Here is a 14,629-nt window from a genome sequence, read left to right as displayed (position 1 = left end):
AGACTCACCACTCTCTGTGTGAAGAAATGTTTTCTCATCTCGGTCCTAAAAGACTTCCCCCTTATCCTTAAGCTGTGACCCCTGGTTCTGGACTCCCCCAACTTCGGGAACAATCTTCCCGCATCTAGCCTCTCCAACCCCTTAAGAATTTTATATGTTTCTATAAGATCCCCCCTCAGTCTTCTAAATTCCAGCGAGTACAAGCCTAGTCTATCCAGTTGTGGTGAGCCATGTAGAACCACTAGTATGAGTTAGGAGGGAGCTCCAGCATTTGGACACAGTGATGTTGAAAGAACAGTGATGTATGTCCAAGTCAGTATGTTGTGTGATCTTGTTCATAGTGTGGATCGTGCTCTTGCCTTCCTTGTCCTTCTGGGTAGTAGAGTTTGCTTGTTGTGCAGCAAAGAAACCGATTCAGCACAATGTTTAATTGTGAATTAGCTTCATTGATTGGGCCTGTGACTGTCAGGAGTCACGACTGTTTTAGTTTAGTTCAGAGATATACCGCGGAAACAGGCCCTTCGGCCCACCCAGTCCACAACGACCAGCGATCCACGCACATTAACGCCATCATCTGTCCCCACCCATCCCACCTAACCAGCAAGAGTCAAACCACATCGAACGCAGACCTCCAGCACCAGCTCTTGCCCACAGCATCTGATTGCCACTGATCGCAGGTCCATTGACAGAGCCTAATACATAAAGCAAGCTCTGCCCCTTTACCTTCACCCTTTGGGCCTGGATACGGGATATGGACCATGTGCGGGGAGATGAGATTAATTTATCTTGGCATTATCTTTGGCACAGACATTGCGGGCCTAAGGGGCTGTTCCTGTGCTGTACTTTTTCTATGTTCTATCTTCTATAAGGAGAAAATCAGAAGAAATGCAAGAGATTTACACACACTTGGGTCAATTTTTTCATTTATACCAAGCCAAGTAACCTACAAATCTGTACGTCTTTGGAGTGTGGGAGGAAAACAAAGTTCTCGGAGAAAACCCATGCAGGTCACAGGCAGAACGTTCAAACTCCGTACAGACAAGCACCTGTAGCCAGGATGGAACCCGGGTCTCTGGCACTGCAAGTGCTGTAAGGCAGCAACTCTACCGCTGCGCCACCGGGCCGCCCTATTGATGTCATATGTCCCGAAACGGAATAATCAAACTCTTACTTTCATCAGCAGCATAACACGTACAGCTGTCAATCATCAGGACCGGTTGCAAAACAAAAAACATTTTGTGTCCGTTTATGCCAAAATCTCTTGCATTTCTTCTGATTTTCTCCTTATGGACGATAGAAGATAGAAAAAGTACAGCACAAGAATAGCCCCTTAGGCCCACAATGTCTGTGCTAAAGATAATGCCAAGATAAATTAATCTCATCTCCCTGCACATGGTCCCGTATCCAGGCCCAAAGGGTGAAGGTAAAGGGGCAGAGCTTGCTTTGTGTATTAGGCTCTGTCAAAGGACCTGCGATCAGTGGCAATCAGATGCTTTGGGCCAGAGCTGGGGCTGGAGGACTGCGTTCGATGTGGTTTGACTCTTGCTGGTTAGGTGGGATGGGTGGGGACAGATGATGGCGGGGAGTAAATAACTTGAGGATGGACTACAGTGGGGACCCGCCAATGGAGATTCGCTACACATTGTGCGAACAGAGCTCACTGCTGCATGAAAGTGGGGGGTGGGCAGCAATAACATGACACCACACTAGCACTGAGGCACTGACAATTCTTGTGGGGGGGGGGGGGGGAACAGAGTACCTTACATAGACACAGAATGCTGGAGTAACTCAGCGGGCCGGGCAGCATCTCTGGAGAGAAGGAATGGGTGATGTTTCGAGTCAAGACTTGATTATAATGAATTACATTAAGCAATGACCTTCGATGGTAAAGATTGGTGAACAAGACTGGAAATTCATTGGGCAGATGTGTTCACTGTTCATCGTGACGTCGTCCAGGTGTCTGTAATTGAATATATTGGGCCCACATGTTGTATTTTTCCCCCTGATGGTCATTAAATTAGCTTTATCCACAGGTTTGTGTGTCATGAATCCTGCGATATTTGGAGTGAAAATTAGATTTCCACACAGCAACTTGAAGATAAAGATTCCCCAGCAACGGGCACTTAAATAACGTTGGCATGTTATAGTTCTCGAACAAATCAACGGACAGACTTTGAGAAGACGGAGGAGCCAAGAACTGTGTCTAAACGAAGCTTTACAGCCATTCCCTAAATAGCTTGAATTATCAACTGATCAAAAAATGTTTAAAGTGGGCACATCTTGTGTGATTCCAATGCTCTCAGGAAAAGGTGACGACATTGGAATTGTCAATATGAAGGGCTTTGCAAGAAGTTTTGTGAATTGACTGAACACTGGTAGAGTTAGGGGATGTTGAGAACAAAGAGGGACCTGGCATGGGAGGGGGGGAATGGAACCGAGAACATAGAGGGACCGGGGACTGGAATGAATACTTTATAATTTTGTCGGCGCCCTATATGTGGCGACTCTTTGCATACCTTGTGCACGGTACGCAAAACATAGAATTTCACTGTGGCATGTCACATGTAATAATGAAGTATCCATCTATCAATGTACATGTGCCAGCATCACAGAGCAATTCCAGCTTAGATACCAATGCCACTGTACAAAGGGATAAGTCAATCATTGTAATGAGTCCACGTGAGGTTTGTAAAAAGAGGGACAATCATTTCCTAGTGTAGGAAGGAGCTGCAGATGCTGGTTTAAACCGAAGACAGACACGAATGGCCGGAGTACCTCAGCATCTCTGGAGAAAAGGAATAGGTGACGTTTCATTACCTTGTACTGGTCATGTACTCAGAGTGAATTAAAGTCAGACATGTCGGTAGTTGAACATAACCATTGATGAGTTGAGGTAAACCTCTGATAAATATGGAACAAAATTGGTGTTGGCTCAGCAATTTCTCATTTATTTATGTGATAAGCAGTCCAAAGGGGGCAGCAAGGAAATCTGTACGTTTGTTCAAAGATATAAACTAACATGGAATACAAGTTGTGTAGGAAAATAACTGCAGATGCTGGTAGATCAGTCTGAAGAAGGGTCTTGACCCGAAACGTCACCCATTCCTTCCCTCCTAGATGCTGCCTGACCTGCTGAGTTACTCCAGCATTTTGTGATACCAGCGTGGAATACAAGATCCATCCAGCTTCACAGTGAGTCGTCAATGAGACAACGTATTGTTCACACACAGTTCGACTCCACATTGTACTACTATGGTGAGTCGTAAGGAGATGTGCATTGAGGTAGACGTTTATTAGCAGACTAACAACCGTGACAAAACCAACGCTGTAAACGACAAACAACCATAAATCTTACTGTCTCTCTTGGAGTTCTAAACCAGACTGCCTGGTTCCTTTACCTGCGCACCACCTCATCTCTTCTACCAATCAGAGGGTTTGATGGTCTGGACCAATCCCTGTGCCCCTACATGACCCCCCCCCCCCCCCCCCCCCCCAGAACCCTCGTCGCGGTACCGGGCAGGTGCCCGGACCAGCCAACAACAGCGGGCCAGAACACTCCTGCATTTACCTGAGCTCGGGGACCGACCGCCGTCGGTCCTCATGACGGAGATGATGACTCTAGCGGGAGAGCACACCAAATGCCTCATGTTCGAGGAGGCATTCCGCGAGAAGCTGCCAGAGGACGTCCGCGTAGACCTAGCAGACGTTACTTTCGGGGACCCGATGGATTTCACAGAAAAGGCGGACGCACTGGTCGCGGCAAAGACGAGGCGCCCCGGCTCAGTAAATCGGGTTTCCACACCGGTGAGCGACCGACCGCGCAGCCAAGATGGCGTCCATCCGCCCGCCACTTTTCAAAAAACCCGCCAAACTACTACATCGACGGCGGCCATTTTGAAACAGGCCCGCGACATAGAAACACACCAGCGCGGCTGGTGTTTCTTTCATAAACGGTGGGGAGCAGCGGCACGCAACTGTAGAAGCCCCTGCACGTTCTCAGGAAATGCCTCGGCCGATCAAATGTAGAGGCAATCTCGATCGGCCAGAACCATCGCCTCTACCTTGCTGAGCAACATACCGGTACCGTTTTCCTCGTGGACACCGGGGCGATCGTCAGCATTGTGCCTCCATCCTGCCAGGAAGCGCGATCAGGTAAGACTGGCCCCCCACTCATTGCGGTGAACGGCAGCCCTGTCCGTACCTACGGAACACGGGACATGTCCCTGTCCTTTGGTTCCAGGACCTACAACTGGACTTTTATCATCGCGGATGTAGGCCAGGCAATCCTGGGAGCAGATTTATTTCCTTTGGGCTTTCTCACTGATCCCTGATGTCCGCGGGAAGAGCCTGCAACCGTCGTCCAGTAGCGTTGACCCTCCCGCTCCTTCGGTTTCCATGTCATCCAGCCCGACTGTCCAGGCCGTCACCACGACCTCCGACCCGTTTGCTGCGATACTCGCTGAATTCCCGGAGCTCCTAGTCCAGCGTTTCGACACACCTGCCGCCAAGCACGGAGTCGTGCACTTCATCCCTACGGAGGGACCGCCTGTTTTCGCCTGAGCCCGACGCCTACCCCCTGATAAGCTGGCAGTCGCTCGCGAAGAGTTCCTCACTTTGGAACGGCTGGGGATCGTGCGCCCGTCGGACAGCCCGTGAGTCTCACCGTTACACATGGTCCCAAAAGCATCTGGGGGTGGAGACCGTGTGGCGATTACCGATGTCTGAACGCCATCACCACGGCTGACCGATACCCGATCCCGCATATTCAAGATTTTTCCGCCAGCCTGGGGGGTGCCACGGCATTCTCAAAACTGGACTTAGTCCGAGGGTATCACCAGATCCCGGTTCGCCCCGCAGACATCCCTAAGACCGCCACGATCACCCCGTTCGGGCTTTTCGAGTGGCTGTGGATGCCTTTCGGCCTCAAAAACGCCGCCCAGGCGTTTCAACGCCTCATGGATCATGTGGGTCAGGGTATGCCTTTTGTGTTCATCTATCTGGACGATATTCTCGTGGCGTCGGTCGGCTCACGAACACCGGTCCCACCTGCGCTCCATATTCCAAAGGTTGCAGGACCACGGTCTGATCCTACACCCGTCCAAATGCCAATTCGGACTATCCTCAGTCGATTTCCTGGGTCATCGGATCACACAGGCTAGTGCCGTTCCCTTGCCCGAGAAGGTGGCTGCTATCCGCTCTTTTCCCCGCCCCGACACTATCAAAGGGTTACAAGAATTTGTAGGAATGGTGAATTTTTACCACTGATTCGTCCCGGCGGCAGCTCGGATCATGCGCCCCCTTTTCCAATGCCTCACGGGTAACCCCACCGAGCTCGTGTGGTCCCCTGCTGCCGACGCGGCTTTCGCGGCGGCCAAGCTGGCCCTCGCGAACGCCACCATGCTTGTCCACCCGCGCTCCTCTGCCCCCACCACCCTCACCGTCGATGCCTCCGGCGTGGCGGTGGGAGGCGTCTTAGAACAGCAGGTTAACGGTCTCTGGCACCCTTTGGTGTTTTTCAGCCGCCAGCTCACTCGCCCCGAGATAGCTTACAGCGCCTTTGATGGGGAACTCCTGGCCCTCTACCTGGCGATCCGTCATTTTCGCTATTTTTTAGAGGGTCGCTTTTTTGTGACCTTCACTGACCACAAGCCACTGACGTTTGCTTTTTTGAAGGTTTCCGATCCGTGGTCGGCCCACCAGCAGAGACACCTCACTTTCGTTTCGGAATTTACCACCGACGTCACCTCTTCTACCAATCAGAGGGTTCGATGGTCTGGACCAATCCCTGTGCCCCTACACTACTGCCGTTAATGCATCATCCATTCACAAGTGATTGGGCTTGGTCCATCCTAAATTAGAGAGGATAGGAGAGGAACTGAAACAGAAAGCGATGTTTCAAAGGAGATAAAAACAATTCCCTCTGAGCGAGGGAGTTAATATGACGCCCGTTAAACAAGGGCAAGAATCTCACCCCAGGGGCCACATGAGGGGGTCATGCTGTGAAAATGGAGAGGATGAGACGGAGTTTCTTCCCACAGGCCATCAGGACTGTTAACTATTATAACTCCAGGGTCTAAATTTTCTTTTCTGTATTAATTTTAATTTATATGCTGTAATTGTAACTTTTGTTTGCACAATCCGCAGGCATTGCCACTTTCATTTCACTGCACATCGTGTATGTGTACGTGACAAATAAACTTGACTTGACTTGAGTGGCAAGGGTGTTTAGTTAAAGATTGTTGTAAACACTACTGATTAAGAACAATTGAATGTATAGACATTGAGAATGTATGAAGAGTCTTTACACAGTTTTATATATATATATATATATATTTTTTTTTAAATAAAGTTTATTTTTGAAATATAAAAAATCAGACTGGTGAGGAAGTTTGAGACTCAGCAATGGTCCAATGTGTTCTTCAGCCTGAAGAAGGGTTCCGACCCGAAACGTCATCTGTCCATTCCCTCCACAGATGCTGCCTGACCACCTGAGCCTCCTCCAACACTTTTCTCAAGATTCCAGGATCTTCGATTTCTTTTGTCGCCGGGAATTTAGTTTAAATGTCCACGCGGGTCAAGATGATAACAAGAGGCACATCTGCAGTTGTCAAGGTTTTGTGTGATGATAAAACTGGTCTTGAGGAAAAACTTTTTCAGTCAGAGAGTTGTGAATCTGTGGAATTCTCTGCTTCAGAAGGCAGTGGAGGCCAATTCTCTGAATGCATTCAAGAGAGAGCTGGATAGAGCTCTTAAGGATAGCAGAGTCAGGGGGTATGGGGAGAAGGCAGGAACGGGGTACTGATTGAGAATGATCAGCCATGATCACATTGAATGGCGGTGCTGGCTCGAAGGGCCGAATGGCCTACTCCTGCACCTATTGTCTATTGTCTATTGACAGCAACTCAGAGGCAGCAATATGGGACAGCACGGAGTCAAATCACTGGGCTGCAAGTTCCTCAGTCACAGAAAAACGCGCTTTGTCGTTGGCAAGTACGCAAGGCCACAGATACCAGAATGAATTTACAATGTTTGTGTATTACTCTGAAAAGATGAAAAGCAGCACAATGTATTTATGGGGCTCACGATTCTAATTAAAGACTGTCAGACATTCAACCTCAAACATTAACTGTATTTCTCTTTCCACGATGCTGCCGAAACTGCTGAGTCTGATTTTACTTCAGATTTCCAACATCTGCAGGTTTTTAATTTTCATTTGATGGATTAATAAATTGCTGTGCAAAATAAGTAATAAAGTCAGAGTATGTGGCATCACAACCACTAGGTGTAGGAAGGGTGTCGACAGCAGAGGTAGAGAAAGCATCCTTGGGTCATGTGACTGTTATTGTAAGTCGAGCCTACAAGATACCAAGCAGTATCCATGGAAACCTAAGGATGCATTATACTCAGTACTGCCCCATTGGAATGTCCAGAGTATTAAGTTAGATCCAGTCTTCAAAATTTAAAAATGGAACCCCACCTAGTCTTAAGAAAATCTGTCATTTCAAAACCAGACCTGAAGAAGGGTCTCGACCCGGAACCTCTCTCCAGAGATGCTGCCTGGCCCGCTGAGTTACTCCAGCATTTTGTGTCTATCTTTAGATCTCCTGAAGTCAGCGAGACCTCAAACTCACATCTTCATGGTCCTCCGTCCGTCAGATTGGACACCAATAGCACTTAGCCTCACCGCCAACCCTTTCAACAATCGACTGAATGGTTCAAAGTCTCTACTCATCTGTGGTCCAAACCCCGCAATTGGGATGAAGTTCTCAAAGGCCGAACTTCTGCCACACAGGTGCTAGCCCTTCAGTTCCCATCTGCCATTCTGTGAAGCATATTTAGCCATGGTCACAGTGAAATTGTCCCATGTGTCTGCTGTAGGTTGGAAGATGACGGCAGGTCAGATGTGGCTGAAGAAATTACTCATTCCCCCTCAAGTATCTCAGGAGGATCTTTGAACAAACAATTGTTGCACAAACTATCACAGACACACACCGCATGGAAACAGGCCCTTCGGCCAACTGAGTCCACGCTAACTCTAAGCCAAAATTAACCCCGTGTTTTCTTCTCCCTACATTCTCATCAACTCCCACCAGGCTCCACCATCCACCTACACACTAGGGGTAATTTACAGCAGTCAATTGTCAGTTTCCAGTTTGGGTCAGCAGTTTATCACATCGTTTAGCTCCGGCTAGATTTGGCAAGTTTAACATCCCCATGCACCCAGTGTATAAAGGGGTGATGGATGACCTATTTGAGGAAGCAATGAAGAGACAGTTATTGGACACAAGGGAACCAAGTTTGTATTGTTCCCAGCTTATCTATCAGACCAACCCCACACTCGTAGTGTACAGCGAATTCGCTGGCTGAGATGTTGGCAAGCAGTTGGTTGCAGACAGGACTGAGTTTAGCAAGCCAATTAACCTACAAACCTGTACGTCTTTGGAGTGTGGGAGGAAACCGGAGATCTCGGGGAAAATCCAAGCGGGTGACGGGGAGAACGTGCAAACTCCGTACAGGCAGCACCCGTGGTCAAGATCGAACCCCGGTGTCTGGCGCTGTAAGGCAGCAATTCTACCACTGCGCCACCGTGCCACCCACACGCCATGGCAGTCATTGCTGTTAACTGACCGTTACTGCTTTCAAGATTCAAGATTCAAGATAGCTTTATTTGTCATCCAATATTGGATGAAATTCAGTCACCCACAGTCCAACAATAAAAGCATTAAATAGGCATTAAATTTACACAACCCCCAAAACACACAAAAAAAGAAACATCCATCACAGTGAGTCTCCTCCAGTCCTCTCCTCACTGTGATGGAAGGCCACAATGTCTTTCCCTTCTCCTGCCGTCTTCTCCCGCGGTCAGGTTGTTGTGGTTGCAGGCCGCGCCGGACGGTCCGCAGCGGGCCGAGCCCAATGAAGATGTAATATTGCTTGCTCTGTTATATGCCATGTGGATGGGGCAGCACAGAAGAACCTAGCTCTTTTATTGTTTTTAAAAGGAGTGTAACTTTTTTTTAAACTCTCAAATGACTAACTAGTTGCTGGAAAGGTTTCTGGCTGGTCACTGCAAGGTTTGTATGTACTGGATCTAGTCCAAAGTAGAAGGTATTATAATGGCAGTTTCCCGCCAGCTGTTGATACCCCTGGTGTCCCACACAAAGACCCATTACCTTCCTGGGATCTCACACAGCCTGAGGCTTGCTTCTTGCCACTCAGCAGACTGGGCAGAAGCAATGTTACTGGATCCAGGACACGTTCTGACACAAAGGCTGGCAGATACCTCACTGCCTGAGGCATGGAGTTTCATCTCTCGTCTGGGAGGCATCAGTAGCTGGCTGGCAAAGTGCCCAGCTGCTTTGCCATAGTGACCAGCTCGCAACCCCTGAGGAGGATAAGGACAGTCACAGCAGTAGCTGCCTGCACACTGGTCAAAGACTCCTGTTGCCAAATGTCAAGTGCTTCCGAGAGCAATACGTGGGGATAACGTTGAGCCATTTAACTGAAAGAAATGCTAGCAGGTCCGTGATGCTTGAGAATAAGTTTATTTATTTCCCTTGTAAACTAAAATCTATTGACAGCATTTGGGGTGAGGTATAGACAATAGACAATAGACAATAGGTGCAGGGGTAGGCCGTTCGGCCCTTCGAGCCAGCACCACCATTTAAAGGATTTGAAGATTGAGGCGATTAGAAAATATTCCAAGTAGCTCACAGGTAGGAAAGTCGAGTCAAAGATCACACTGTTGGAGAACAGCAGGTACGCTTGGTATGAGTTGGATTGTCTTAACAAATCAGTGTAAGAAGGGATGCACTTCCCTGTACATCATTTAGAGTCAATTCATAGTTAGAGCACATGAAACCATCATCATTCACTGATTGACTTGCTGCCCCCACGGTGCTGATACCTTTGCCTCTGTAGGGATGATGTCCTCACAGGCGATGCTGTGCTTGGCCAAGGGTTTGTGGCTGGCCAGGGCTATCCCTGAGGAGGTTAGTTCACAGCGGTGGACGGGGACTTCACCCACTGCTTGACGTAGCTCCGGTAATACTGCTGTTCCTCCTCTGAATTGGTGAGGCTGTTGCCATCGGGCCCTTTCTCATACTCGACCCCGTCTGCCCGCAGGGCATCATGACACTCCAAATCACCAGGGGTCATGAAACAGGGATCGGTTTCAGTGAATCCACTGTCGACGGTGTCCAAATCCAGTAATATCTTAGGATAAGCGAGATCTGGTTCCAACCTGCTGGAGGATGAGATGGCATCCAGACGGCTATCGTTCCACGATCCACCCTCACTTCCATTTCTATCGGCCCAAGAGGCATCTTCGCTGTTTGAAGAGAAAGTTTCATTTTCTGGGTCCCAGTCACCTATGTTGAGGCATTGAAGATCTAGAACATTGCCACCCATTGGATCGGGCCCAGCAGAGGGCTGCAACAGGGACATCATCCCGTTTAGCGGTGAGGCATTGCCACAGAGCTCAGGGATTCCCGGCGTAAGTGGGTGCAGCTGATTCAAATATTGCCTGCTGGGGGGATAGTCCTGCCCATCGGGGTTACGCTGCACAGGATTACTGTTACATTGGGTCATGTAGGGTGGCCTGGCTGGGTCATCGTTCTGTTTGCAATGGGAACAACCAGACTTGTCAGTCACCGTCACCATGTCAACAGTTGCCTGGCCGTAGGACTTATCCTTCCATTGTTGGTTGTTGCTCCCAAACTGGCCCCCGGAGTGAGCGGAGGAGGTACAGGAACATGGGCCGCGCAAGGCTTGCCACGAGGAGTGGATGTCAGACTGCTTCTCCTTGGGTTTCAATCCCAACATCGAAGCCTTGTCGAGGGTGTAGCGTCCGTCGTGAACTTGTACCGCGTCACTCTTCTCCAACACCATCGCATTCTTCTCACTGATGTCATACAGTACATCTGGATATCGAGCATTGACCCACTTCTGAAACAAGGAGGAGAGACCTGGTGTAAAACAGCTGCTGAGTATGGGTGGCTGATACAGTATGTGTTTCATTATTTCACAGGCAGGGGAACCTGCAGAGCAGTTCAAAATATCTGAGAATTGATTTTGTCATGGGCGGGGACAGGGGGGAGAAAGCTGGAAGAGAGGAGGGGGCAGGACAAAGCGGGGCAGATAACAAGTGAACAGGGGCAAGGGAGAAGGTTTAAAGAGACAGGTGGTTGGGCAAAGTTCTGAGATGAAAGAAACAGAAGGTGTGAGACAAAAGGATTGAAGAGTTGCAAATTGTGAAGCCAGAGGAAGGAATGTAGATGGAGGGGAGAAATAAGGGGCGGGGGTTGTGGGGGAGAAAGGGGTCGGGGAAGGGGGTACTGTTAGAGGTTTACTAAAATTGGAGAATTCAATGTTCATCGCGTTGGGTTGAATGCTATCCAAGCAAAATAAGAGGTGTGGTTCCTCCAGTTTGCGTGTGACCTCACTCTGGAAACGGAGGAGGCCCAGGACAGAAAGGTCGGCGTGGGAATGGAAGGGGAATTAAAATAGTTTGCAACCGGGTGATCCAGTCGGCCTTGGCAGAATGGGCGCAAGGCTCTGGTGAAACGCAAGTGCTCGCAAATGCCCTCTACCTCCCAAAGCCTCCTCCCTCGCCTCCATCAGGGATCCCAGCAGTCCTTGTAGGTGAGACAGAGGCCACGTGCACCTCCTCTAACCTCATCCACTGCATCCAGTGGTCCTGATGTGGCCTCCTATACATCAGCAAGACCGAGGGTAGACTTGGCGACCGTTTTGCTTATCAAAAACACCCCTTGTCTATGTTAGACAATAGACAATAGACAATAGACAATAGGTGCAGGAGTAGGCCATTCAGCCCTTCGAGACAGCACCGCCATTCAATGCGATCATGGCTGACCACTCTCAATCAGTACCCCGTTCCTGCCTTCTCCCCATACCCCCTCACTCCGCTATCCTTAAGAGCTCTATCCAGCTCTCTCTTGAAAGCATCCAACGAACTGGCCTCCACTGCCTTCTGAGGCAGAGAATTCCACACCTTCACCACTCTCTGACTGAAAAAGTTCTTCCTCATCTCCGTTCTAAATGGCCTACCCCTTATTCTTAAACTGTGGCCCCTTGTTCTGGACTCCCCCAACATTGGGAACATGTTTCCTGCCTCTAATGTGTCCAATCCCCTAATTATCTTATATGTTTCAATAAGATCCCCCCTCATCCTTCTAAATTCCAGTGTACACAAGCCTAATTGCTCCAGCCTTTCAACATACGACAGTCCCGCCATTCTGGGAATCAACCTAGTGAACCTACGCTGCACGCCTGTTGACTTATAACCTGCCACGCTTTGTCCTGCTCCTCTTCCTTTCCGGCCTTCTTTCCCTCTCACCCCCTACAATCAGTCTGAATATGGACTCCAACCCGAAACATCACCTATCCATGTTGGCCAGAGATGATGCTGCCAGATCCGCTGAGTTATTCCAGCACATAATGTCTTTTTTTGTGAACCAGGATTGAGCAGTTTTTTCTTTCAATAAACAAGCAAGGGTCTGCCACACTTTTATCAAGAGGGTGCATCTGCTTTGCAAGGAATAGCAAAGTTACAAACATCACACAAAGCTGCGTAGGACTGATATTTATCACAGATTTGAGTTAGTGGCCACCTTATTTCTGCAAATAGGCACTATGAGATTGATGTGCAGCAGATAATCCTCTCACACTTTCAGCTCAGTGATCTGAATCAACCATATATCCACATATCTTTCAAATGACACTGATTGATAAGACTTAACATCCTTTGGTCCCATTACATTTGCACTTGTTTGTCACATTATATGAATTTAGCTAATGCTTGGAAGAAAATTGTTTGAGAATTCAAGCCGGCTTAAGTTTATTGCCATATTTAGTTTAGTTTAGTTCAGTTTAGAGGTACAGTGCAGAAACAGGCCTTTCAGCCCATCGAGCCCGCACCGACCAGTGATCCCCGCACGCTAACACTATCCTACACACTAGGGCCTTTAAAAAAAAACTTTTCTACCAAGCCAATTAGCCCACAAACCTGTACGTCTTTGGAGTGTGGGAGGAAACCGAAGATCTCGGAGAAAGCCCACGCTGGTCACGGGGAGAACGTACAAACTCCGTACAGACAGCACCCGTATTCGGGATCAAACCTGGGTCTCTAGCGCTGCAATACCAAGCCGCCCATTTGCACAGGTAGGGTGAGGTACAGGTACTGTGAAAATCTTGCATGCAGCAGTATCAGTCACGTAGACCCAGACAAACACGCAAAAGACAAACTGTACATAAATTACACGTAACATTTCCGAAAGGAAGAAGGCAAAGAATCACGAGAGTGCAAACACAATTAGAGAAAAAAAAACTCCATGGTAGTGAAAGTCCACCACTCTCTGCAGCCTCTTTCATTCCTTCAGACCTTTAGACTTTGGAGATACAGCACGAAACAGGTCCCTCGGCCCACTAAATCTGCGCCGACCAGCAATCAATAGTGCGCTAGCACTATCCTACACACTAGGGACAATTTATAATTTTACCGAAGCCAATTAACCTATGAACCTGTATGCCTTTGGAGTGTGGGAGGAAACCGAAGATCTCGGAGAAAACCCACGCAGGTCACGGGGAGAACGTACAAACTCCGTACAAACGGCGCCTGTAGTCAGGATCGAACCTGACTCTCCGGCGCTGCATTCGCTGTAAGGCAGCAACTCCCTTAAATAGTCTTTCCGCCTGGTCCGCCCACTGTGGTGGGCCGAATCACAAACAACGACGAGACGTAGTACAGGAAGGGGACAGAGAACCTGGTAACTTGGTGTCAGGGCAATAACCGCTCCCTCAATGTCAGCAAGACAAAGGAGCTAGTTATTGACTTCAGAGAGCATGGTAGAGGACATGCTTTATTCAGAACCAATGGTGCGGATATGGAAATGGTTGGGAGCCTCAGGTTCCTCTGCATTAATATTACCAATGATCAGTCCTGGACCAACCACACTGATGCGGCAGCCAAGGAGGCACTCCAACACCTCTACTTCCTGAGGAGACTGAGGACATTCAGCATGTCTCCAATGACTCCTGCAAACTTCTACTAATGCACCAGAGGAAGCCTACTGTCGGGTTGCATCACAGCTTGGTTTGGGAACAGCTCTGCCCAAGACCGCAAGAAATTGCAGGTAGCAGTAGATGTAGCCCAGTCCATCACACATAGTAACATAGAAACATAGAAAATAGGTGCAGGAGTAGGCCATTCGGCTCTTCGAGCCTGCACCGCCATTCAATATGATCATGGCTGATCATCCAGCTCAGTAACCTGTACACAGACCAGACTCCCCACCATTGAATTCATCTATACTTCACGCTGCCTTGGAAAAGCAGCCAACATAATCAAATACTTGTCCCCAACCCGGTCATCCCTTCTTTTCCCTGCTACTATCCAGCAGTAGGTACAGAAGCTTGAAAGCGCGCACCACCAGACTCAGGAACAGTTTCTTCTCCACTGTTATCAGGTTTCTGAACGCTCCTGCCATAAGCTCGGATAGTGTTCGATTCACCTCTACCCCACTAAGGTCATTGCACTTTGTCTAAGGAAATGAAGCACTACAATGTGCTACAATGCTGAGAACTATATTCTCAGTATTGAGAATACTGA

General features: G+C 48.7%; 1 protein-coding gene across 1 annotated transcript in view; it reads right to left on the bottom strand.

The window, feature by feature from the left end:
• Positions 1 to 8,708: 8,708 nt before the first annotated feature.
• Positions 8,709 to 14,629, bottom strand: part of LOC144604244 (interleukin-21 receptor-like) — a 41,463-nt gene continuing 35,542 nt past the window's right edge. The window contains exon 9 of the mRNA XM_078418466.1: positions 8,709 to 10,947. Coding sequence (XP_078274592.1) covers positions 9,994 to 10,947 — 954 coding nt within the window. The 3' untranslated portion in view covers positions 8,709 to 9,993. The remainder of the gene's footprint in view (positions 10,948 to 14,629) is intronic.

Source organism: Rhinoraja longicauda, chromosome 21 (assembly GCF_053455715.1).
Source record: "Rhinoraja longicauda isolate Sanriku21f chromosome 21, sRhiLon1.1, whole genome shotgun sequence".
NCBI lineage: Eukaryota > Metazoa > Chordata > Chondrichthyes > Rajiformes > Arhynchobatidae > Rhinoraja > Rhinoraja longicauda.
Note: the sequence above shows the minus strand (reverse complement) of the source record. Positions and strands in the feature narration are given on the sequence as shown.